We start from the raw sequence: 23,094 nt of genomic DNA on the forward strand, positions 1-23,094 counted from the left end.
GGGGCGGGAGAACGCTGGGCCGGGGCGGGAGCTGTGACTTGGGCGATATTGAGCGCCAAAGTGGTAGGGGAAGGCCCCAACATCGGATGATAAACCGTTATGATGGGGGTGGGAATTGCCACAGTGATGGTTGCTGGTGGTATTGTCACCATGCTGGTCGAGGTCGGCTCTTCTCCATCTGTGTCAGATGACACAACGGACACCTGAACTTGGCCCATGATTGATATGCGCAGTGATGTTGATGTTGAGGTATTGTAAATACTGCAGTGGTGAGCAATCGTGAAGAAAGAAGAAGAAGGAAGGTTGAGAATAGAAGGAAACCTTTTATAGTACCTACTGTAATTCGAAAAAAGACGTGAAACTTCCTGATTGTAGAAAGCCTGATTGTAAAAAGCCCAGTTGATAGTAGTATGCAGTTGTATGTACTGTCAGTACTGCAGTGGTAAGTAACCGTGAAGTAATCGTGAAGTAAGAATAAGAAGAAGGAAGATTGAGAATAGAAGGAAACCTTTTATAGTACCTACTGTAATTCTAAAAAAGATGTGAAACCTCCCGATTGTGAAAAGCCTGATTGATAGTGGTATACGGTTGCTCATACAACAAGGCGGAAGTTCTGGCTTTGAATGAGCCACTCTTTGCGACCCCGGGCCTTATCCGATGATGGGTTCGGCACCAAAACAAAGGTCTCGCTAAATCCACGCTGAGGTTTATCGGGATCCTCTCCATAGCGCACATAGCCACTGACGAGAATGAGAATCGACATGTCTTTCACACCCATCTCCGACGGAGGCTTTGGACCGGCTGGTGTGGTGGTGGGATATGCGGGATTGATGATTTGACAGTCGTAGGATTGCACTTCATACACAGCGGTGGGCATTTGGTGGACAAAGATTTCTTGCACGGCGGCGCCGTCCGCGACAGGGTTGCCATTGAACAGGACTGGTGAGGGTGCCGGGGCGTAGTAGGAGCTGATGGATTCGCGATTCGAGTTTATGGCTGGGTAGAAGGACTGGACAAAGTCGGTCGCGGCTAAAATCAGGTAAAATGTTAGTTCATATCTCAGGATCGAACAGGTCGCAACTAAAGATCTGGTTTACCTTCGGTCGACACCTTGGTCAACGTATCTTCGCTTGGAGCCATCGTAATAGGTTTGTCGGATTTGTAAAATAGAGTGTATATGTGACGAATGAAGGAATAAATGATCCAAAGTAGGTATTTCGTGTGGTGAAAGCAAATGCGTGGGATGTTCGCGCCGTCGCGAAAGAAGAGAAAAAAAGGTCGCAACTGCGGAGAAGCTTGGACCAGCCGAGATCGCCGGAATAACATGCAACACTCGTCTTTTTCTTCACCACTCATCAATGGCTGCCACAAGGACGCCGCTCCGCTCGTTTCTGAGAGCGCCTCGACTATTAAGCTCAAGGCGCGTGTGGACCTGCACACCCTGCAGGAATGGATGGGCAACTTGGGCAACTCCCCGGCGTGGAGTTGCGACTGCGCAAAGGTCCAACAAGCCTTACTATGTGACGACTCCGATCTTCTATGTCAACGCTGGTGAGTTACACAGTTTATATATTCAGCTTCATTTTCTAATGCTCTATGCTCTTTCTAGCTCCCCATGTCGGTCACTTGTATACGATGGTCATCGCGGATATTATGAAACGGTGGCAGGTCTTACTTGGGAATGAAGATGCTCAACTATTGACTGGAACCGATGAGCATGGAATGAAGGTACTGCAATTTTGTACATGGGGCCGGATTACTGGGTTGACATCACTAGATTCAACAAGCCGCCATTCAAGCAGGCATGGATACACAGGCGTTTTGCGACATGAACTGCCGAACCTTCGAGGTATGGTCTCTTGACTCATAATCCAGCACATTTCTGACATGATGTTATAGGATCTGGCTAAGGCTGCGAACCTCGACAACGACCATTTTATCCGCACCACCGACGCGGCACATCGAGATGCTGTTCAATATTTTTGGGTAGGCGATTACGATCTCGATAGATGGCGCATGCTGATCAAGAATAGGAAATGCTGCAACATCGGGGATACATCTATACTTCCAAGCATGAAGGATGGTACTCGGTCAGCGATGAGACGTTCTATCCCCAAACACAAGTGCAGAACTCCCTAGATCCAACAACCGGGAGGAAGCGAATGGTAGGCTCTCCCCTGACCCGTCCAGGTGCAAATACTCACCTTCCTAGGTTTCAATTGAGACGGGCAAGGAAGTAGAATGGTCCTCAGAAATCAACTATCACTTCCGTCTATCGGCTTTCAAGGATCGTCTGCTTGAGTTGTACAAAAGAGAAGATCCATTCATCACACCTTCGACATACACACCTGCCGTGGTAAACGCCGTTGCCTCGGGATTGCAGGATCTCTCCATTTCTAGACCAGTGGAACGTTTGACATGGGGTATCCCAGTTCCCGGTGACGATACGCAGACGATCTACGTGTGGCTGGATGCGCTCGTCAACTATCTGACCAAAGCCGGGTATCCTTTCCCGCCTGGCCAAGAAGATAAGTCTGTATGGCCTGCAGATTTGCACGTAGTTGGAAAAGATATCGTTCGGTAGGTTTGCGAGTTTGTCCGACATACTTATCTAAAGCTAACATCCGGTAGATTCCACTGCGTCTATTGGCCGGCATTCCTTATGGCGCTTGATCTTCCCCTGCCTCGGAACGTGCTAGTGCACGGACATTGGACAATGAATCGCGAGAAGATGTCCAAGTCCACTGGCAATGTCGTGAACCCGTTTTTCGCCATTGAACGGTTCGGAGTTGATGGCATGCGCTTTTTCCTAGCTTATCGGGGCAGTCTAGCGGATGATGCGGATTTCGACAACTCTTTCATCATTCGGGATTACAAGAAATTACTCCAGGGTGGTATCGGGAACCTTGCGCAGCGCACAATTGGCTGTGCGCGTGGCAATTTGCGCTCGCATATTATCGACGCGGCATTGGGCAAGCTTCCAGCTGCAACTCCTGACGATCTGGAACACCAGACGCTCCTGCAACAGACGCCTACCAAGGTAGCAGGACATATGGAGAAGCTCAACCCACGAGCCGCGTTACAAGAAACTATGATCATCATTGAGCAGGTATGAGGGACTATCCCCGCACTGTATCGGAGTATTAACTTGTTCCAGACCAACAAATACTTCCACGCGGCGGAGCCGTGGAAAAGCCCCAACCCTCAACGAGTGCTCTACAACGTGGCCGAATCGCTTCGAATCGCAGGCATTTTATTGCAACCGTTTATGCCCGGCAAGTCTCATGACCTTCTAGAACTGCTCCGTGTAGACACCTCGGACCCCTCGAAGCGGGCATTCGCGGCCACGGCGTACGGTTCGGATGCAGATTACGGTGAGGGCATTAAGAAGGGTATTCTGTTCCCTCCACTGCTCACTGAGGAGTAACTCTTGACTTTCGATTTGATAAGAATAATGGACTGGGGGCCAATGGGGTGCGACCGAACAGTCCGGTCTGAATAAGGATTTACATCATCTCCGCCGATGCGCGCCAGCGTCCAAGGTGGTTTCCCGGGTCCTCCACTAGGCCTAAGCTGAGTTGCTAGGTTTGACTCCAAAACGAATCGATATGTCACGTCTGATCCACCGTGATTGGCCTTGTCGGGAAACTTCCAACACGGCGGGCGAGTCCTATCTCCCGGGAAAGTTGTTTTCCGCCGGGAAACTCTACCCTGCGGATAGATGTATATCAAAACATGTTTGAATATTTGTATACTAGGGTTTGGTGTTTGGTATTCTCTTTTCTCTCATCCGAGTCTTATCTTTCTATTTTGGGCATCCTTTGTATAACAGCTTGAGGCATCCTCTATTTTGGGAAACATTGTCTTTATAGTTCATATCTTACCAGTCTGCCCTGAGCAAGACCACACCGCAACCCCCTTTCTCTTCCTTTTGTTCAACACATCAAAATGGGGAGCATCGACCTGGCCGCCTGCAGTCAACAGCAGACCTTCAAAACGCCATGGATCGAGACACCACTGGTCGAGTCCGCCTGCCTTTCCCGGGCAGCTGGATGTAGGATCTTCCTGAAGCTGGAGAATGTCCAGCCCAGTGGCTCTTTCAAATCCCGTGCCATGGGAAACCAGATCCTTTCCCACCTCCGCAACCCATCAAACGTGGGCCGCAAAGTCCACTTCTACGCCTCGTCCGGAGGAAACGCCGGACTGGCAGCAGTCTGCGCAGCCAAAAGCCTGGGCTACCCATGCACAGTGGTAGTCCCCATGGCCACCAAGCCTCTGATGTTGGACAAGATCCGAGCAGCAGGAGCAGCAGACGTCATCCGACATGGTGAGACCTTCTCCGAAGCAGGAGAATACATGCGGGAAACTATCATGAAGAACAACAGCGGCGAGGACGAAGACATCGTCAAGATTGCCCTGCACCCCTTCGACAACCAACCCATCTGGGAAGGAAACGGCACAATCATCGACGAACTCGAGGCCCAGCTTCCCCCCGCAACAACCCCAGAAGACACAAAAGCCTACAGTGATCGCGCCATCCCCCTAGACGCAATCCTGTGCAGCGTCGGCGGTGGCGGCCTCATTAATGGTATGATCATGGGCATCGAAAAGCGCCGTCGCCAGAAGCAAAACACCTCCGCCTCCTTAAACCCCATCCACTTCCTCGCCATCGAAACGGCCGGTACCGATTCCCTGGCTACGGCAGTTGCTCAGAACGCCCTCGTCTCCCTCCCCAAGATCACATCCCAAGCTACCTCCCTCGGGGCCATCCGCGTCTCGGAAAAGACCTTCCAGTACGCCGTCTCTCCGCCCCCAGGTGTCAAAGTTCACAGCACCGTTCTCTCAGACGCAGATGCCGCCCGTGGTGTCCTCCGCCTAGCCAACGACGAGCGACTCCTCGTCGAGCTTGCATGTGGAGTCTGCATTGAGGCTGCTATCGGCGATGCCGCCACTGCAGTTTCTGCCTCTGGCGCTGCCGGTGCTCAGAGCATCAAGAAGCGGAAGCGCGGCTCAGATGAGACGGCTGTCTCTTATCGTGATGAGGGATACGGTGATGACCGGTCCTCATCGACGGATACTGAGACTGATCTTGAGGGGGAGGCTGAGGTTGCTGGTAAAAAGCTTAACTCAAAGCTTAAGCAGCTTGTTCCTGGTCTTAATGAGCGCAGTCGGGTTGTTATCATTGTGTGTGGTGGTAGCAATGTCACTATTGACATGGCCAGTGAGTGGCGTAAGATGTTGGACGAGGGATGGGCTTGATATGTTTATTTTCTTACTTTGATACCTTGTTTCCCATTGGCGTTTCATTTGCGATATATGAATTATGTTTATGTTTCTTTCATTTCTTCATCTTTGGGACTTGTTTCTTGGCTATCATTTAGATAGAGGCTTACACTTTCCTGCGTCCTTCATACATTACACAGCGGTCGCCATATAAAAGAAGGTTTAATAAATGCAATCAATGTCACAAATGGTCCTATCCAAACATAACCTAGGCGATAAGTAAACAACCACACCCACCCTACCTAACAGCAACCTCAGCTTCAGCAACTCCCAACTTCCGAATCCGATAATCCCAATAATTCCCCCGAATAGGATCAAACTCCTCCTTAAGCCTCGTCAACATCCCAACCGCCAACCCCTCCCTCCCGTCCGCATAAACATCAGCCAACCACTCAAGAGCATGAGTACTCTTAACACCCCCATCCCCAACAAACCTACCAGCAAATTCCTCCCACTCCCCAAGCCCCCGTCCAGCAGCTCTCAAAACACCCCGTGCATACCACCACGCACTCCGGTTCTCCGGCGCGCGCAAAATAGCCTCCTGCGCAAACTCAAGCTCACCATCCACAAGATCCTCATCAACAACAGGTAACCGGCCCTTCTCGCCGGGCGCAGTGGTCATGTCGCCTGCGTTTATCATGCCTGCGTCTGGGCTGCTGGTATCGCGCGGCCCAAAGCGGAGCATGTAACGGTGGTTCCAGGCAGAGTTGTTGCGCACGTCTGCTTTTAGCAGTGCTTCTACGTCTTGCAGTTCGCGGGGTTCGTCCCATTGCTTGAAGTGGCGGACTAGCCAGTGGCGGTAAGTCCATACGTGGTAGTTTTTGGAGTCTTGGGCGAACATTTCCATTAAGAAGTCTGCTTCTTTTGGTGGGAGGGTTGGAAAGTGCTCTCGCGATGACAGGAGGACTTGGCGGTGGTGCCTGTAGATGTGAGTTTGGGACTCTTGTTTCTGGGTGGGTTGAACATACCAGATTTGGTAGTTTTTGAGGTATTTCAATGAAATGTCATTTAGCCATTCCAGTTCATTGTTTAGATCTTTGTTCAGATCGAAGAGTATCTTTGCTCGGTAGATCCTGTGCGGAGCGTTAGATATCACGGAACCCCGGAAATGAATGATTGCGCATCAACATGTTCACTTACCATACGGTATAGTGCGCCGGATTCATCGAGATTATATCCTCGGTCAATTTTAATGCCCGCTCAGACATTTCATTGGCAGCCATCACGGCTCGCAGATACGAGGTTGCCTCAAGGTACTCGGGCGGGTAGGCAATCGTAGCCAGCGGCATAGCACCAGAACCGGAGCCATCATCCAGCTCGATTGGGGTGACATCAGCCCATTCGGGATCAGCGGAATAGGCTCCCTCCATTCTGTATGTTGAAATGAAGAAATTGGAGAATTCAGGGTCGAGAGATAATCGCCGCGGATGCGTGCAGGGAAACGAATGCCCCGGGTGATTAGGGATTGATTCTAGCGCGTCGAGACTGCCCTGTCTAGATGTAATTTCTGATCTTGATCAAACACAGATTAATGTAGAAAGGACTGTTGAGTGAAGACCAAAGTGTGTGAGATGCGGATATAAAACGTGAATTGAGGTGGTGGTGGGGCTTGATGCCTTAGGCGTGACTAACAAAGAAACTACATATACGAACAACAATACAACGCCACTCTTTTCTCTTACTATTGTTCCATTATTCACTCTGCTTATGGTATATATTATACAATTGATACTTCCACCGTCACTTTTCCTCAGCTATCCCTTCTCCACTTATGGTAAAGCACGATAGCTGGGTCTATTTCATTAAGTCATTGCCATTGGGGTTTAAATCAATTACGTTTCGTCTGCCTACCATATACCATCTCTAAGCTGGCTTTTCACAGCAGGTCTATATAACAGGGTTATAACTACATATGTATAGAGTGCTATAAAGTTTTAGATAAGCTTAGCGGAAAGACGCAGTGAAAATGGCGGCCGATTTAGCGGCTAAGGAATTGGAGGAAGCACTTGAAAATGAAGAGGATGATACATTATTGACTAATGAGGCTATTGATGGTTTTATTTCATGGATCCTAGACCTTATACGCCTAGAAAATGAGCTAGAAGTTGAAGAAATTGAAATTTTGCAGAATGGCTGATGATTGCAGAATGGCCGAGGGACACCCCCTACCCGAGAGGTGGGGGGCGGTCTTGTGACGCGGCTGTAAAGTAACTTAAAGACCTTACTATGTGAGGTAATATAAAAGGGTTCCTTATGCCTACGATCTTCTATCCTTACGCTCTTGGCAACAAGGACCAATTGCGTATCTCAATTTTTGCATTACAAAGAATGGCCAATCTCACTCTCAACCTTTTGCTAATGAAGACCTATAAAAGGATTCCTTATGCCTAGGATCTTCCTTTCTTCTTTATCTTCTATCCTTACGCTCTTAGCAACAAGGACCAATCGCATATCTCAATTTTTGCATTACAAAAAATGGCCAATCTCATTCTTAACCTTTTACTTTTTCTTCCCTTTGCTATAAAAACTTTTCATTTATGCTCTATCACTTTCGGTTGGGATGACGCTAAGCGTGTCCTCTCGATCCTGAAATCGTGGGGCTTATCATCAGCTGCATGCCTCGAAACGGACCCGGATGGGGACGCGACTTACTCTCATGTGCTCTAGTAAACAAGCTCTGGCTCGAGGATTCGCTATCAATGATGTGAAGATCTATTCACAACGATCATCGCCCCCTGGATGATGGTTACGAGAACCCTAGGGTCGATATTATATTCCTAGAGCTCCGTTATGATCGCCGGCAATTCTATGCCAACTTCGTGTGTTGCGCAATGATCAATCTTCTTGATGATTCATGGGAGGGAGAAGACCCGTGGGCAGAAGGGGGAGAATTTGAGGGCCTCCTATTTCCAAAGATGACTATGCTTCCTATGATGTTAACAGACATCGACGGAATGCTTGCTACCGGCTCAAACACGTGCGATAAGGACGCAGTTCTTCCCTCTTTGAACTGTCCCAACCTTCACACAATGAGCTTTGGGATGACGCTAAGCCATGACCTCTAGAAGTGTCTTTCGGCCATTCGTGTATAACATCCAGAAATCCAATGGACTCATGCTTCATGTTATGTTGATAGATAAGTTATCGACGGAATGCTTGCTACCGGCTCAAACACGTGCGATAAGGACGTACTTCTTCCCTCTTTGAACTATCCTAACCTTCACACGATAAGCTTTTGTTGGGATGACGCTAAGAGTTTCCTCTCGATCCTAGTTTAGATAGTGTTTCTAGAACCCAAACATCGGCTGGACCTCAACTGCGACAGACCTCGGCTTCGAAGCTCCAACAGAATACAAAGACCCAAACATAATCTGCCACCGAAACGGCGTAAATGCTGCCCTCAGCGCCACAGTAACCGCGGGCTCAGACATCGAACTCCAATGGACGACCTGGCCAGATTCGCACCATGGGCCTGTGGTCACCTACCTGGCAGCATGCACGAACAACGATTGCAGCACGGTCGACAAGACCACACTGAAGTTCTTCAAGATTGCCGAAAGGGGTCTTGTAGATAATTCCGCTGTGCCGGGGACTTGGGCTACCGATGAGCTTATTGCGGCTGGGAATCGCTGGACTGTGACTATTCCTTCGACTATTGCTTCTGGTAATTATGTTATGCGGCATGAGATTATTGCGCTCCATTCGGCGGGGCAGTTGGACGGGGCGCAGAATTATCCGCAGTGTATCAATCTGCAGGTTACAGGTGGTGGCAGTGATGTGCCTGCTGGTACACTTGGTGAGGCGCTGTATACCGAGACCGATCCTGGGATTTTGATTAGCATTTATCAAACGTTGAGTGCGTATGTTATTCCTGGTCCGGCTTTGTACTCCGCTTGAGCGGATACAGAGTACGAGGGAATGATGCTAGGTATCCGTCGTTACAGGCTGTCATTGTGAATTTATAGTTCTATTAGTATATCCGAATGTTAGTTACATACCAAACACTCCCAAAAGCCACCTACTCAGTCCTCTCATAAGGCAAAGCAACAAATCCCCTAACACCAGCCTTCCTAAGGGCACCATCAACACTACCGAGACTCAAGTCCCTCCTCCTCAGTTCGACCTCGCCAAAAAAGTTCGACTCAGACGCCTTCTCAAAAGCCAAGCCCTCAAACAATTTCAAGCTACGTACATTATCCTTCCCAATCTTGACACTCAAATAGTCAAACTCCAACGTCGAAGCTGTCGCAGTCTCGGTCTCATTGGCCTCAACCTCGACCCCAGTCCTCAATTTCCTTACAGTCTCAACATCAACCCCACCCCCAGCAACAAACTCTTCCAAAATAGCCCCCTGATACTGAACAATATACCGCATAAACATAAGTAACGCGGCGCGCCCAAACCCACGGCGCTGGTTGTTCTTTTCGGCGATCATGAGTTCGATCTCTCCTAGTAATTTTGGCGGCGAGTTGCCATGTTCGCCATCATCAATGCGTAGGAAGAGGTTTATGTCGCCAACCATGTTTGGTGGGCCATCACTTTCTGTTTGAAGTTGGTGTTGGCTGGGCTCTTCCTCTGTTGTACTGGCTGTTGAGAGGGGTCGACAGACGATAAAGGTTAGTTTATCTGCGTCTGTTCGCCAGCTAAGTTGCATGTTGTATTCTTCTTCTAGGGTTAGGGGTTCTGAGGCCGTTGCTTCTTGGATTTCCTACAGCTCGGTTAATATGTTTGGCTTTTTTGGTTGGTTTATAGAGTTACTTACTGGGTCTTTCATCCATTCGTGGTATTGCGGTACGTGCCATGATGAGTACGGGACTAGCAGGGCTTTTGAAGATGAGAGGGCTATTTAGGATTGGATATGATTAGCATATAGGTCTTAGGTTGTATTCTGCGTGGGTATAAAAATGGATATAGGTGGAGAAAACTGTACCGATGTTGGCATTGAGCAGCATTTTTGCGGATTTTGGATCACCCCAGAGACCTGACCTGATGTCTATCTGGCTCGACGGGATATATGAGATCGGAAGTTGGTGGGATTGATTCTTTCCATTGTGGGGCTTGGCGGAACCAACGAGCTGCGGCCCAGGTTGATTGATCTATATAATTTCGTGAATATGAATATTACGAACACTAGGATGAAGAGCAAATTGTGGAAAGATTTAATAAATACTATGTGATGTATTTGATTGGTATTTCTATCAATTCACTTTTGTTCTTCTCGTCCCTTGAAAACCCCGAACTTGACCACCTCGACCTCCAACGTCTCAGTGTCAACTAGTATCAACTCGCCCGTCTCGTTGAATTTGGGAATAGCAAGCAGTCGAACACGGGAGCCATCATAATTATCCTTGGCATCCATCATATCAGTGTCACCGTCTAAACGGAGAGGGACGTCGCCTTGGATCGTGGCAGTCCTGAATTGTGGCTGATTACCGGCGAAGAAAATGTGCGGGCAGGTTTGCAAAACGAATGGATCATCCATCTGGAATGGGTATGACCCTGAAGAGATTATCAGTAATGGGCTGATACAATTAAGGTGTTTAAACATACAGATTGTGTCAGGCGCAGTCGGAACGCCGCATCGCCAGCGAAGCATGGCTTCCATGACTCGGACCCGGGACTCAGAGTCATCTGTGTCACCTTCGAGGCTGAGCTCAGTGCTCTCGAAGTTGAGATATCGGAGGACATCGTCAACGTTCTGCCCACTACATCCCCACACTCGCCATCCCTCAACATCGCCCTCCCAGGGGTTGGTGACACTGTCAAACCAGCCTGCTTCAGGCTTGTCTTCACCGCGAGGTGGAGGCGCAGAGTACGCCCTAGCCTGGGGGAACATAGCGCGATGGATTCCCTGCTGCGGGAGAGAGAAGTTGGCAGGATCCTTATCACCCGGCATGAGTGTTACCGGAATGCTAGGCAAGATCTCCGCTAGGAAGTTATCTAGCTGTGTAATAGGCGAGGCGTTGTATGCGGAGGCGTCATAACCGTACTTTTTTGGCATGGCCTTTTTTGCAATAGCTGCCTTGTCAGACCCAGCCGATGCGGCTTCAGTAGTCACGCTGGCTCCAAGTGAATTGCCCGCAATGATCAAGCGGGTTATTTTTGAGGAACTTGTCGAGGGACTGTTTTCGTCGTGACCCGAGAAACCGGTGTAGCCCAGAAGGTAATCCGTCAATAGCTCCAAGGTAAGTGTGTCGCTCGATGTTCCTGTGATGCCCAATCCACTGACGAATGCGATCTTGCCGCTTTGCTTTTCGGTGCTTGGCCCGTTTTGTGAGGTGCCCTCCCATCGCTGAGGCTGCGGTGCCAGATCTGGCAGCTTGATATCAATGACTTCAAAGTCTCCATTGGCGTTCTCGGTACCCAAAGCGGCAATAATGGCACCTGTCGCCAGCTGTGTCGTCCGTAGGAAGTTTCCAGTAAGTCTTAGCCGACCCGACTCATCCTCCAACATAATCTGGGTCAAAGAGGGATCGAGAGGGTCGGTGTAGGTGCGGCGGGGAGGGGGCGCAGAGGTGAAGTTCTATGATTGTTAGTTAGGATGCCCTACGTAGCAGGATCAATATTGAGAGCAAGTACCGACCTCTTTTGTAAGATCGTCCAGAATGTTCGGCTTCATTGGCAAATCCATGTAGACTGTACCGGCCACCCAGCAGAGCTCGCCCTGTCGCACATCGAGCACTCGATCGACGCGTCGAACCTTCTCTCCGGCAATCTAGATATTCCAACAGCAGTCAGAAACGTCCATCCACTGTATCAAGCTTTTGCAGAATCGAAAGTTCTCACAATAAGTCCGTCCCAAGCGTCCGTCGCAACTTGTTCCACACTGGGCTTCAACTTGGCCAGTCGCAAAAAGTACATGTCGCCATATTGCTGCTTATAGTGCCGTCCTTGACCGGCGGGAAGATGAAAGGTGTGAAGAGGATTGTAAAAAGAGGGTGCGCGGTAGACTGGTTCTTGTTCCTGTTCCTCCTTGCTATTCGGAGAGGATTCAACGGTTAGCACGAGCTTGAAGTCGAGGAGAATCGGTAGTTTAGATAAACATGAGCAGGGCGCAATTACCTCGGAGGACACAGGAAGCCGTAATCGTTGTCCGATTTCATCTTTGCAAGATGTGCGGAGTTGGTAGAGTAAGGTTGACGCGTGGGCGCGTCAATTAGCGCGTTCAATTACATTCCCGCTTTGGGGCGAACTGGCCAACTGAGACAAATTGGACAGCAGTGGTTTTATAGGTTGATTTAGATCTTGCATAGTTTTGATGTCTTATATTTTGTAATTAGTGATGCAATCAATTCAATACATAGCGTCCGTTATATTCATTCGAGGAACTTTTGAAGACATGGCCTACATCTTTGGATATCAGTGAGCCTCGAAAAGTGTAGATCATAGAAAATAGTAGCTAAGTACCTCTCAAAGCCTGAAAGAACTGTATAAATCAAATGTGCCGTTCATAAAGCACACTTGTAGATCGCCTATGCAGCCTCGGTCCGCCTCAACAGCTTCGAACTATCCGAGGAAAGTTGATTTCCCCTCTTTGAATATGCCAACTGCATATGTCTATAACCTGCAGGGTACCTACTACAAATGCTTCATACCTTTGAATAATTCTCTATAAACTACAAGTATCCAGCTTCCGTACTCCAGTCCTCAAATCTTATACATCCACTTCCAAACCAAACCGAATCATACACTTTACACACTTTACAACACCCAAAATGTCACTCCAAACCCCCCTCTGCACCCTCCTCAAAATCCAACACCCAGTCCTCCTAGCAGGAATGGCCCGCGCCTCAGGTGCACCACTAGCAGCAGCAGTCTCCAACGCGGGCGGTTTAGGAACAGTGGGCGGACTAGGCTACACCCCAGACCAGCTTAGCGAAATGCTAACAGAGCTGAAATCCCTGCTGCGAGACCCATCCCTACCCTTCGGTGTAGATCTTGCTCTACCACAAGTTGGCGGGTCAGCGCGCGCCACAAACCACGACTACACGCACGGCCAGCTGGATGAGTTAGTCGAGGTTGCCATCTCGCATGGCGCGAAACTATTCGTCTCGGCTGTTGGTGTCCCGCCTGAGAAGACGATTAAGAGGCTGCATGAGGCAGGCATTTTAATTATGAATATGGTGGGCGCGCCGAAGCATGCGGAGAAGGCGCTTAAGTTGGGTGTTGATATTGTTTGCGCGCAGGGTGGGGAAGGAGGTGGGCATACCGGTGATGTGCCGTTCTCGGTGCTTGTGCCTGCTGTTGTTGATGTTGCCAAGCGGTACAAGAGTCCGTTGACTGGGCAGCCGGCGCTAGTTGTTGCTGCCGGAGGTGTCAATGATGGGCGCAGTTTGGCGGCGTCGTTGATGTTGGGGGCTGCTGGTGTTTGGGTTGGGACGCGGTTTGTTGCGTCTGAGGAGAGTGGTGCTAGTCAGTTGCATAAGGAGGCTGTTGTTGGGGCTAGGTATGGTGAGACGAAGAGGACTTTGGTTGTTAGTGGGCGGCCTTTGCGCATGCTGCCTAATGATTATATTAAGGAGTGGGAGGGAAGGCCTGGGGATATTGCTAAGTTGACTGCTAAGGGGATTGTGCCTATGATGGATGATTTGGAGAATGAGAAGGATATTGATATGCCTTTCCTCATGGGTGATGTGTCGGCCAGTGTGACGGCGATCAAGCCAGCTGGGGTTATTGTCAAGGAGATGGTGGAGCAGGCAGTTGATATGCTGAAGATTGGCGGCTCATACATTACTACAGGTCCTGCGAGCAAGCTGTAAGAAGAAACGGTTTGGCATATTCGTTCATTGTGGATAATACTTGTACAAAAAACATGAACATCAAGAAGAAATGCGGAACCAACATTGAAGATGTGTCTATGGATCGAGGGCTGAAGATCATAGTAGCCGAAAACAGACATACTGTCTATTCTTTGCTGCCCACAGCAGATCAAGGGGAGCCACGTATCTTTGCATGTCAGCGAGGCAAACGCATTCGCCGAGACAAATGAACAAAGGATGAAGACCTTCAAGGGCAACCAAGTGGGTTCATAGATGAACCACTACAATGAATATTCAACAAGTTTAGTGACAGCCGTTAACCACCGCATTTCCGTTTGCTCGGGCCTCCAGCAGGTTGGGGGGCGGGGTTGGGCCAAAGACGGGCTTCTCGGGAGGTTGGTCAACGCGGGGAGGCGGCTCGAGGTCATCCTCATCGCTCATGTCCTCTTCGTCATCTTCGTAATCATCATCGTACTCGCTTTCGGTCCCTTCATCATCACCCTCCAAGTGATCGTCGCCTTCGGCAAGAGCAAGGCCCTCGCCTCGGCCCTGGGCTTGCATGCGTCGACATAGGGCTTCCAAATGGTGGCACTTGCGTCGCCATCTTTCCAGCTCTTCGTGGTTCCGAGTTCGTTCCTCTGCCATCTCGAGAATATTGCGATTGGTCTGCTCGTGCTTGCGGTTGAGGGTATGGTTCTCCTTCTCCAGGCGCTTCGTCTTCTTGGACATTTCTTCCATTTCTTTGCGGAACGTAAGGAAAAGGTCGTTGCTGTTGTTCAAAGTATCCTCGACCTATAGTGCGTTAGTAGATAGACAAAATATATAACGGCGCAGTCCGTACCTGCTTGAACTTCTCCACATAGATGTTGAGCTGACTGCGCAACTCGGCTTCGGTGTGGGAGAATGTTGAGACCTGCGAGGTCAGAGCCCGACAGCGGTTGTTCTCGACTTCACTGATACGGCGCTGGTCTTCAAACTTGGAGGCAAGACTTTGAATCTCGGAGTCCTTGCTACGCAGGAGACCCCTGTAATGCAAGTCGCGGGTGTCAAACTGCTCACTAATAGTCTTGAGCTTAGCGCGGAGACTGATATATTCGTTAGTATATTCCAGTTGCAAAATAGGATATTGAAACCGTACGCTTCATCCAAATCAACATCCACCTTCTCACTACGAGGGTTTCCTTTGGCAGCCATGACATCTTGAATATCATAGAGAAGCGAATCAAGTCGTTCGTTGACGATCAGACGAGCTCTCTTCTCATTATCTTCCAACTTCTTATTTTCATCCTGGCGACAGGTTCAGCTTACAGCCCGGAGTGTAGCGCGTTCGTCGCCTGGCGCGGTTTGACGGACTCACCTTGATTTTCTTGTTTTCCTTTGTAAGCTCGCGACACAATTTTTCCAGTTTGTCCTTCATAGTCACGGATTTGCTGAGATCGGATTTGCCCTTGTCCTGGTCCTTCTGCAACTGATCCGCTCGCTTCTTGCTCTTGGAATAATCGCGGTCCAACTTCTTCATGTCCGCCAACAGTTCGGTGTACTTCTTGTGGACAGTTTCCAGGCGGTTCATCGGCGATTCAATAGTGCTCAGCAGCGAATTGAGATCCCGGGTGGCTTTCTTGACCTCGCGCTCTGTATATCAAAAACCAATGTTAGTGACCCTGAACTCCGCACGGACTAACCCCGCAGTCCAGCGGCATCACGCAAACCAGGGGAATGTCATGAAGCCCCAGAATACAAAGGGAGTCACGCACCAATTTCCGCCTCTTGATCCTTCTCGCCGGCGGCATCTTGCTCCAACTGTGAGATTTTGGCGGCCAGAAGTTTGGACGTCTCATTGGGGTCGGCCGTCTTTTTCCCCTTGTTCTTCTTTGCCATCGTGGTGGACGACATGTTCGGTTGTCTGCGGAAATCGCAGGTTCACGTATTGGGCAGGCGGGTTCACCGATGGTTCCGGAGTGTGCGCAGGGTTGGATGCCGGAGGAAGCAGGAAGAGAGTTAACAGACACGTAGAATCCCAGAGTCGTGTTCTCCGCAAAGGTTACAGGGCTCTGGGATATTGACGACGTCGCGGGAGTTGAGTCTTGAGTAGGAGTGACCGTACACCGGAGATCGAGGGGTATTAGTCATCTATACCTCGAACACCGGGGGTTAGTCCTCAAGACACAATATCTAGAGAAATCAGTATAATCCTGGTGGTTTTTGTTAATTGAACGTCCGTCTCGAAGTTCCCTCCAGTCAACGTCAAGGTTCTCTGTGTCCAGTCACGGGTGATGAGTAAGCTCTTTATTTCCATCGAGGCTCGGCTTCTTACTTAATCTTTGACATCTTCCTCAGATTTAGGTCTGCTTCCCTTTGATCTTTACTGCGTCAAGTCCTTCGTTTTACGCTTTGCAATTTGATCTGATATTGAAATGCTCATTTAAGATCGTCACAAACTATACACACCATGTTGCGCTCATCAATGCGCCTCGGCACGGCGCGAGTGCCTGCCCTCCGCCAGCCTCTCAGTGCTCGTGCACTAAAAAATACGATCCTTCCCCGGAATACCTGGGTAAGAGCTGCCTCAACAGTAACCAACTTGGAGAGTTATCCCCAGGTTGGTGAGAAGCTCCACGGGTTCACGATTCAAGAGAAGAAGCATGTGCCGGAGCTTCATCTGACTGCGGTTTGGTTGAAGCATGACAAGACCGATGCGGACTATATGCATGTGGCTCGGGATGATAAGAACAATGTGTTTGGAATTGGATTCAAAACCAACCCTCCGGATGCCACAGGTGTGCCTCATATTTTGGAGCACACCACCCTATGTGGAAGTGAAAAGTGAGTGACATGGACGTGAACGCATTGAAGAGTTGGCTGACCTCGTGTTTCCAGATTCCCTATCCGAGACCCCTTTTTCAAGATGCTTCCTCGTTCGCTTTCCAACTTTATGAATGCCTTCACAGCCTCCGATCACACCACCTATCCCTTTGCTACAACCAACCAGCAGGACTTCCAGAACCTACTATCTGTCTACCTTGATGCAACTTTACACCCTCTTCTCAAGGAGTCGGACTTCCGCCAAGAAGGTTGGCGTCTGGGTCCCGAGGATCCCCGTGCCTCGGAGTCCGAGAAGAAGGCTCAACTGGAGGATATTGTTTTCAAGGGAGTTGTCTACAACGAGATGAAAGGCCAGATCTCGGACGCAAATTACCTCTACTACATTCGATTCAAGGAGAGCATCTTCCCTTCGCTGAACAACTCCGGTGGAGATCCAGAGTACATCACAGATCTCACCCACAAACAGTTGACCGATTTCTCGAAGCGCAACTACCATCCCAGCAACTCCAAGATTCTCACTTACGGTGACATGCCTCTGGCAGATCACTTGAAGCAGGTTGGCGCCGTGCTGGATGGTTTCCAGAGGGGACAGGCCGATACTGATGTCAAGAAGCCTTTGGATCTCAGTCAAGGACCCAAGAGTGTGACTGTTCCCGGACCTATCGATACATTCGCCAGCGAAGACAAGCAACACAAGACCTCCACTTCTTGGTACATGGGTGATACTACTGATATCGTGGAAACTTTCTCCGTCGGCATTGTTTCCTCGCTTCTTCTTGATGGTTATGGCTCGCCTATGTATCGGGCTCTTATTGAGAGCGGACTTGGCTCTTCCTTTACGCCAAACACTGGTCTCGACTCGTCTGGCAGAATTCCCATCTTCTCGGTTGGCCTCAACGGCGTGAGTGAAGCGGACGCCCCCACGGTCAAGGATGTGGTCCAGAAGGTCTTCCAAGAGTCTGTTTCGGCTGGCTTCAGCGAGGAGAAGGTCCGTGGATTCCTTCATCAATTGGAACTTTCCCTCCGCCACAAGACTGCAAACTTTGGAATTGGCGTGATGGAGAAGACCATCTCGACGTGGCTTAACGGCTCGAACCCAATGAAAGAACTTGCTTGGAATGATGTCATCGAGGAGTTCAAGACCAGATATGCGCAGCCTGGTTACCTTGAGTCATTGGTGCAAAAGTATCTTATCAACGACCAGTGCATGACCTTTACTATGGTTGGCACACCCACTTTTAACAAAGAGTTGGACGAGAAGGAGGTTGTCCGAAAGGACAAGAAACTCGCTCAGCTCATTGAGCAGCATGGGTCTGTTGAGAACGCCGTCGCTCACCTTGGAGCAGAGGAGTTGGAACTTCTCAAGATCCAGGAAGACGCCCACAATGCCGATTTGAGCTGTCTGCCATCCGTGAGAGTGAAGGATATTTCACGTGAGAAGGAGCGCAAGCCTATCCGCGAGTCCAAGGTCGATGGCGCTGACGTTGTTTGGCGTGAAGCCCCCACCAATGGCCTGACCTACTTCCAAGCCTTGAACGACTTCGTCAACCTCCCCGACGATCTTCGTTTGCTCATGCCCCTTTTCAACGATTGTGTTATGCGTCTGGGAACTGCTAACCGTTCTATGGAACAATGGGAGGACTTGATCAAACTCAAGACTGGTGGTATCTCGACTTCCTCCTTCCTTGTGTCTTCGCCAACCCATCTGGATCAGTTCAAGGAGGGTATGCAATTCTCCGGCTTCGCTCTGGACCAGAACATCCCCGAGATGCTGGAAATGCTCTCTGTTCTGGTTACTGAGACTGACTTCATGAGCCCTGCTGCACCGGCCATGATCCAGGAGCTTTTGCGAATGACCACCAACGGAGCACTGGATTCCATTGCCGGAACTGGTCATCGTTTTGCAGTCAATGCTGCGGCAGCCAACCTCTCCCCTGCCTTCTGGGTTCAGGAGCAACAATCTGGTCTTGAGCAGCTACAAGCCACTGCCAATCTCCTCCGGGATGCCGAGTCTTCTCCCGAGCGTCTGCAGGAGTTGATTGAGAAGCTTCGCCTGATCCAGTCTTTCGCCATCTCTTCGTCCAACCTCCGCGTTCGCATGGTATGCGAAAAAGAGAGTGCCGGCCGCAACGAGTCTGTCTTGCAGAAGTGGATCTCTGGACTTCCCCAGTCCCGCTCCCCAGCCTCCACCCCGGGAAGCTCGACCTTCCGTCCAGTCAACAAGGCCTTCTATGACATGCCATACAAGGTATACTACTCCGGCCAAACTAGCCAGACTGTGCCATTCGTCGACCCTTCCAGCGCCCCCCTCAGTGTCATGTCACAGCTTCTCACCCACAACTACCTTCACCCTGAGATTCGTGAGAAGGGGGGTGCTTATGGTGCCGGTGCTAGCAATGGACCCCTCAAGGGCATCTTCACCTTCATGAGTTACCGTGACCCGAACCCCCTGAACACTTTGAAGGTCTTCAAGAACAGCGGTGTCTTCGCCAGAGACCGCGCCTGGTCCGAACGTGAGATTGAAGAGGCCAAGCTCGGTATCTTCCAAGGCCTTGATGCCCCTGTCAGTGTCGATGACGAGGGAAGCCGCTACTTCATGAGCGGTGTCACCCACGAAATGGATCAGCGTTGGAGAGAACAGGTCTTGGATGTCACCGCCAAGGATGTTAACGATGCGGCCGATCAATTCCTGGTGAATGGAGCACGTCAAACGACTTGTGTTCTTGGTGAGAAGAAGGACTGGGCTGACGCTGAATGGGAGGTTCGCAAGCTCTCCATGGATGGACAGAATGGCACCACTCCCTCCGCGTGAGCGATGGCTTCTGTCACGTCCTGTTCAGCAGCCTCTTCTTACCCTACGAAGTTTAATACTAACACCACCTCGGCATTCGTTAGGACGCTTGTAACACCACTCCATCTTCCCATGTACTTTTATGTTTACCCCTGAACGCCTCACCTTGTACATATGTTTCTATATCCGATCTGTATAGATTTCCTCTTCTCTTTTTTTTCGTTTCTTCCATCTCCCCTCCACGCAATCTCACCCGCGCTGATGATCTATACGTGCTTCGGCACAGAGCTAATCACATCTCCAAACAGCTACCTCCTTTGGTTGCGAGATGTCGCATCCTTTCCCTTGTGGAATATGCAAGCGCCAGAACAAAAAGAATGTGAGCCCTTGTGGCACACTTCGCATCTCCGTTTTCGGAACCGCCCTGGACCTATAAGTCTACACAGGACGGACTAAAATCGGGAGAACATTTGTAAATTTTTGCTATAGACCTGTAGAAATACCAATCACGTTTTGCATGAATAATGCTACAGTGGCAATTGCGGAGCCCCAAAGCGGAGAAACTCTAATCTCACCCCCTCACGTGGCTCTGATAAGCTTGATGTAACAACATCCTTTCCTCTTCTTCCTGCAATTGACCTGTTTACACTTCTTTTTTGTGTCTGGAGAGTCATGTAGAATTATCCTGACTCAAAATGAAGAAATCCAGGACCACCACGGTCACGGTGGGCCCTAGGCCGACCAAGGCCTGTATAAACTGCCGAAGACTCAAGGTACTGTATAGACAGACATCATCTCAAATCGAACATATCGAATCAATCAAAGCTGACAGTGCACTAGATGAAATGCGAAGTGTCTGGGCCTCCTCCATGTCGTCGATGCCGACAGAATCAAACAGCGTGTGTATTCAAGCCGCGGGCCAATGTAAGAACTTAATCCTTGAAAAGGTCGAGCCCAAACTCACGGTATTCAGGCATCCGCTATACATAGCTTGATTGAGTTACAACAAGATCCAAATCTTGCAATTTTACCCGGCATTGCAGACCACCAGTCAATTCTGAACCGGTTATCTAGAATCGAGGCCGCACTGGGTATTACCGAGGAGGCAGATGACGAGGCTATTTCATCTCGTGAAGCAAGCCTTGAAGAGGATGTGAATCCGGCCCCACTACAGGGAGTCTGGAAAGCGGTTGCACACCTACGAGTCATTACTCGTCCCACTGCAGATGAAAATGCCTGGTCCCGGCCCATTGTCAAGCAACTTTGGTGCTCGTATGTATCTTCTTTTTCCACTTGAGGTACAAAATTGAATAGTTAACAGAACGACAGATTCTTAAATAACCTGCCCCTTCTCCACTTCCTCAAAGACTACGGTGCCTTTGCGTCTCCAACACCTCTCCTGCTGGCCTCTGTGCTTTACATCTCTGCCCTACACCACCCATCTTCGGATTTGGCATCACTAGAGACAGGCTATCTTGCTGCTACTTCTAGCGCCATTGCGGAGTTGGTTACTCTATCTTTCCCATCAGTCTCACCACAGGCAGTAGTACAAAAAGATGATGAACAGGATCTTTCTCCGCAATCAGAAACACAGATAGCATTCCACAATATCCTCGGCTTGATCATGGCTAGTCTGAGCTCAGAGGCTTATATTGATGCCACTGGTATGTGGATCTCGATGGCATATCGCATTTGGCTTGATCATTGTCCCGCGGAAATGAATGCTACGACGGATGATTGGCGTGGTTTGTTCTCTGGTCTTCAGGTAGGAATTCTTCCAATATGCAAATATTTACCTGTTACTCGGCTGACTTGGATCTGCATGTAGGTTATTGACATTGAACACGCATCAATGCAAATGTCTTACCCATTGCTCCCCCGACATGCCCCCGCACCCGGAATCCAACGCCTAGATAGCCACCAAGGCAATGCATTCCAGGGCCTCGCGGAAATGATGCATTATGGCCTAAGCCACTTCGTGGGCAGAGGATTACCCACCATTTGGGCCTCTATCAATGCTGATGAAAATGATATTGTCACTGCCGTTCGAACCCCGTTTACTGAGAATGACTCTCAAGTCATTCGCCTTTGGGCACGGAAGCTAGATGATTGGCTGGTACGATATAATGGCTCGTCTCGTGAGTATCTATTGCATTAGATCCACGCAGGGCTTTGCTCCCGGCTGACATATGCTAGAACCCACTCCATCTGACAGACAGGGCATTCTTATCTTACTGCAATATCATCTGCATAAGCTATATGTTTTGTCAATCTACCACCCAGCTCGTGGGTTCGATCTCAGCGCAGCGAACATAAGTTCTGTGGAGAGATATGAACTGCTTGTGTCAGCTCGGGCAGTGTTAAGACTTAGACAGGATGATGCAAGTATATGGTCCAACTGGGATCTGATCGTGAGTCAACCCGAAACCTGACTATTGTAGAGTTCCTAACGAAACAGATGATTACCTGGGCAGCCATACTCCTCCTTCGAGGCGTTGAAGACGGCATGACCCACCAGGACGGTAGGTTTAATTCCAAGAAAAGGCAAAAATCAAGTTTAATCAGACTCCAGACCTCCACTTAATCCAATCCCACCTTCGAAGCCTCGAACGAACAAACCTATCCGCGGCAAGTATCCACACAGTCCTATTTCGCCGTCTCGAGTCCAGCATGCAAGCCATGCACACCCCGCCAGATACCAGCGAAGCATTAGCATTCCCAGGACCAAGTGCAGATGAGTCATGGACCATCTTTGATCAGGAGATTATGTCGCTCGCAAATCCACCGTGGTTGTTTGACGAACCTCCTCAGTTGTCACAGATGCAGAGAACCTCTGTTCAGTATGACTCTACTCCAGCTATGTTGGAGAATTCTACGCATCAATTTACGTCACAGGGTCAGTGGGACTGCGCTGAGCAAGTTGCCGGGGGCTTTTCATCAACCTTGAATCGGATTTTCGGTAATGACGGAAGTGGAGAAAACGGTAATTCGTTAATGTAAAGGCGGACCTGTGAATTTCCTTTTCGAGTTAGTTTTACCGCTTCTAGTTTTAGTGGCTTAGTCCGCCACGACAGCGGTGATGACCCATGTGAGATATCTTCAATTCCTCACCGAACGAAAAGAGTACGACTAACTGTAGCGCCCCGTGCAGCCAGATTTCCCCGGCATAACTCTATACGTAACTCAGCTAACGAGGCAGAATTCCTCAATGTGCTGATGGGTTAGACCCATTTGATAACCTTATGTGATATCAAAACCATTCCTATCCGAGGCTTTTTAACGCGATAAATACTTGTTTTAAAGGTCGTCTATTTAATTATAGTCGAGGAACAATTAGAGCACTCGTACTTGCGGGAATTAGGTGAAATTCTTTTAGGTTCTACGAAATAAGTTAGTAGCCGAACTACTAAGCTATATCACCCTAAAATATCTAGAGCT

General features: G+C 49.5%; 12 protein-coding genes across 12 annotated transcripts; 6 read left to right on the forward strand and 6 right to left on the reverse strand.

The window, feature by feature from the left end:
• Positions 1–14: 14 nt before the first annotated feature.
• On the reverse strand, positions 15–218 carry PENARI_c012G02392 (uncharacterized protein; the record flags this gene model as incomplete). The annotated part of the gene is made up of 1 exon (XM_022632834.1): positions 15–218. A coding segment is annotated over one exon (204 nt), but the record flags the coding sequence as incomplete, so codon positions are not given.
• A 374-nt stretch (positions 219–592) lies between these two features.
• On the reverse strand, positions 593–1,140 carry PENARI_c012G06406 (putative nuclear transport factor 2 domain protein; the record flags this gene model as incomplete). The annotated part of the gene is made up of 2 exons (XM_022632934.1): positions 593–1,029; positions 1,098–1,140. 2 exons carry the CDS (start codon positions 1,138–1,140, stop codon positions 593–595), a joined length of 480 nt encoding a protein of 159 aa, XP_022487100.1.
• A 218-nt stretch (positions 1,141–1,358) lies between these two features.
• On the forward strand, positions 1,359–3,427 carry PENARI_c012G06787 (methionine--tRNA ligase MSM1; the record flags this gene model as incomplete). Its single annotated transcript, XM_022632951.1, has 8 exons — positions 1,359–1,551; positions 1,610–1,728; positions 1,778–1,849; positions 1,900–1,986; positions 2,034–2,165; positions 2,213–2,580; positions 2,632–3,109; positions 3,158–3,427. 8 exons carry the CDS (start codon positions 1,359–1,361, stop codon positions 3,425–3,427), a joined length of 1,719 nt encoding a protein of 572 aa, XP_022487250.1.
• A 521-nt stretch (positions 3,428–3,948) lies between these two features.
• PENARI_c012G05774 (putative L-serine dehydratase) lies at positions 3,949–5,259 on the forward strand (the record flags this gene model as incomplete). The annotated part of the gene is made up of 1 exon (XM_022632918.1): positions 3,949–5,259. The coding sequence occupies one exon, from the start codon at positions 3,949–3,951 to the stop codon at positions 5,257–5,259; it is 1,311 nt and encodes a 436-aa protein (XP_022487089.1).
• A 262-nt stretch (positions 5,260–5,521) lies between these two features.
• On the reverse strand, positions 5,522–6,653 carry ramB (bifunctional protein farnesyltransferase/protein geranylgeranyltransferase; the record flags this gene model as incomplete). The annotated part of the gene is made up of 3 exons (XM_022632837.1): positions 5,522–6,203; positions 6,252–6,356; positions 6,424–6,653. The coding sequence occupies 3 exons, from the start codon at positions 6,651–6,653 to the stop codon at positions 5,522–5,524; spliced, it is 1,017 nt and encodes a 338-aa protein (XP_022487291.1).
• Positions 6,654–8,198: 1,545 nt separating this feature from the next.
• On the forward strand, positions 8,199–9,180 carry PENARI_c012G11388 (AA9 family lytic polysaccharide monooxygenase; the record flags this gene model as incomplete). Its single annotated transcript, XM_022633057.1, has 3 exons — positions 8,199–8,260; positions 8,349–8,406; positions 8,575–9,180. 3 exons carry the CDS (start codon positions 8,199–8,201, stop codon positions 9,178–9,180), a joined length of 726 nt encoding a protein of 241 aa, XP_022487110.1.
• Positions 9,181–9,301: 121 nt separating this feature from the next.
• Positions 9,302–10,235, reverse strand: PENARI_c012G04024 (uncharacterized protein; the record flags this gene model as incomplete). Its single annotated transcript, XM_022632873.1, has 3 exons — positions 9,302–9,991; positions 10,046–10,125; positions 10,214–10,235. 3 exons carry the CDS (start codon positions 10,233–10,235, stop codon positions 9,302–9,304), a joined length of 792 nt encoding a protein of 263 aa, XP_022487087.1.
• A 251-nt stretch (positions 10,236–10,486) lies between these two features.
• PENARI_c012G09818 (DNA-directed DNA polymerase delta subunit POL31) lies at positions 10,487–12,386 on the reverse strand (the record flags this gene model as incomplete). The annotated part of the gene is made up of 5 exons (XM_022633024.1): positions 10,487–10,782; positions 10,834–11,806; positions 11,867–11,998; positions 12,070–12,259; positions 12,346–12,386. The coding sequence occupies 5 exons, from the start codon at positions 12,384–12,386 to the stop codon at positions 10,487–10,489; spliced, it is 1,632 nt and encodes a 543-aa protein (XP_022487083.1).
• A 612-nt stretch (positions 12,387–12,998) lies between these two features.
• Positions 12,999–14,042, forward strand: PENARI_c012G04060 (NAD(P)H-dependent flavin oxidoreductase; the record flags this gene model as incomplete). Its single annotated transcript, XM_022632878.1, has 1 exon — positions 12,999–14,042. One exon carries the CDS (start codon positions 12,999–13,001, stop codon positions 14,040–14,042), a length of 1,044 nt encoding a protein of 347 aa, XP_022487067.1.
• A 303-nt stretch (positions 14,043–14,345) lies between these two features.
• On the reverse strand, positions 14,346–15,920 carry PENARI_c012G05818 (taxilin; the record flags this gene model as incomplete). The annotated part of the gene is made up of 5 exons (XM_022632919.1): positions 14,346–14,834; positions 14,884–15,127; positions 15,181–15,329; positions 15,400–15,674; positions 15,797–15,920. The coding sequence occupies 5 exons, from the start codon at positions 15,918–15,920 to the stop codon at positions 14,346–14,348; spliced, it is 1,281 nt and encodes a 426-aa protein (XP_022487324.1).
• Positions 15,921–16,491: 571 nt separating this feature from the next.
• Positions 16,492–19,677, forward strand: cym1 (pitrilysin family metalloprotease cym1; the record flags this gene model as incomplete). The annotated part of the gene is made up of 2 exons (XM_022633020.1): positions 16,492–16,865; positions 16,920–19,677. The coding sequence occupies 2 exons, from the start codon at positions 16,492–16,494 to the stop codon at positions 19,675–19,677; spliced, it is 3,132 nt and encodes a 1,043-aa protein (XP_022487236.1).
• A 674-nt stretch (positions 19,678–20,351) lies between these two features.
• On the forward strand, positions 20,352–22,656 carry PENARI_c012G10012 (uncharacterized protein; the record flags this gene model as incomplete). The annotated part of the gene is made up of 8 exons (XM_022633030.1): positions 20,352–20,429; positions 20,497–20,580; positions 20,630–20,928; positions 20,986–21,421; positions 21,485–21,794; positions 21,853–22,067; positions 22,115–22,178; positions 22,229–22,656. The coding sequence occupies 8 exons, from the start codon at positions 20,352–20,354 to the stop codon at positions 22,654–22,656; spliced, it is 1,914 nt and encodes a 637-aa protein (XP_022487092.1).
• Positions 22,657–23,094: the final 438 nt, after the last annotated feature.

This window comes from Penicillium arizonense (assembly GCF_001773325.1).
Source record: "Penicillium arizonense strain CBS 141311 chromosome Unknown PENARI_contig012, whole genome shotgun sequence".
Classification (NCBI taxonomy): Eukaryota; Fungi; Ascomycota; class Eurotiomycetes; order Eurotiales; family Aspergillaceae; genus Penicillium; species Penicillium arizonense.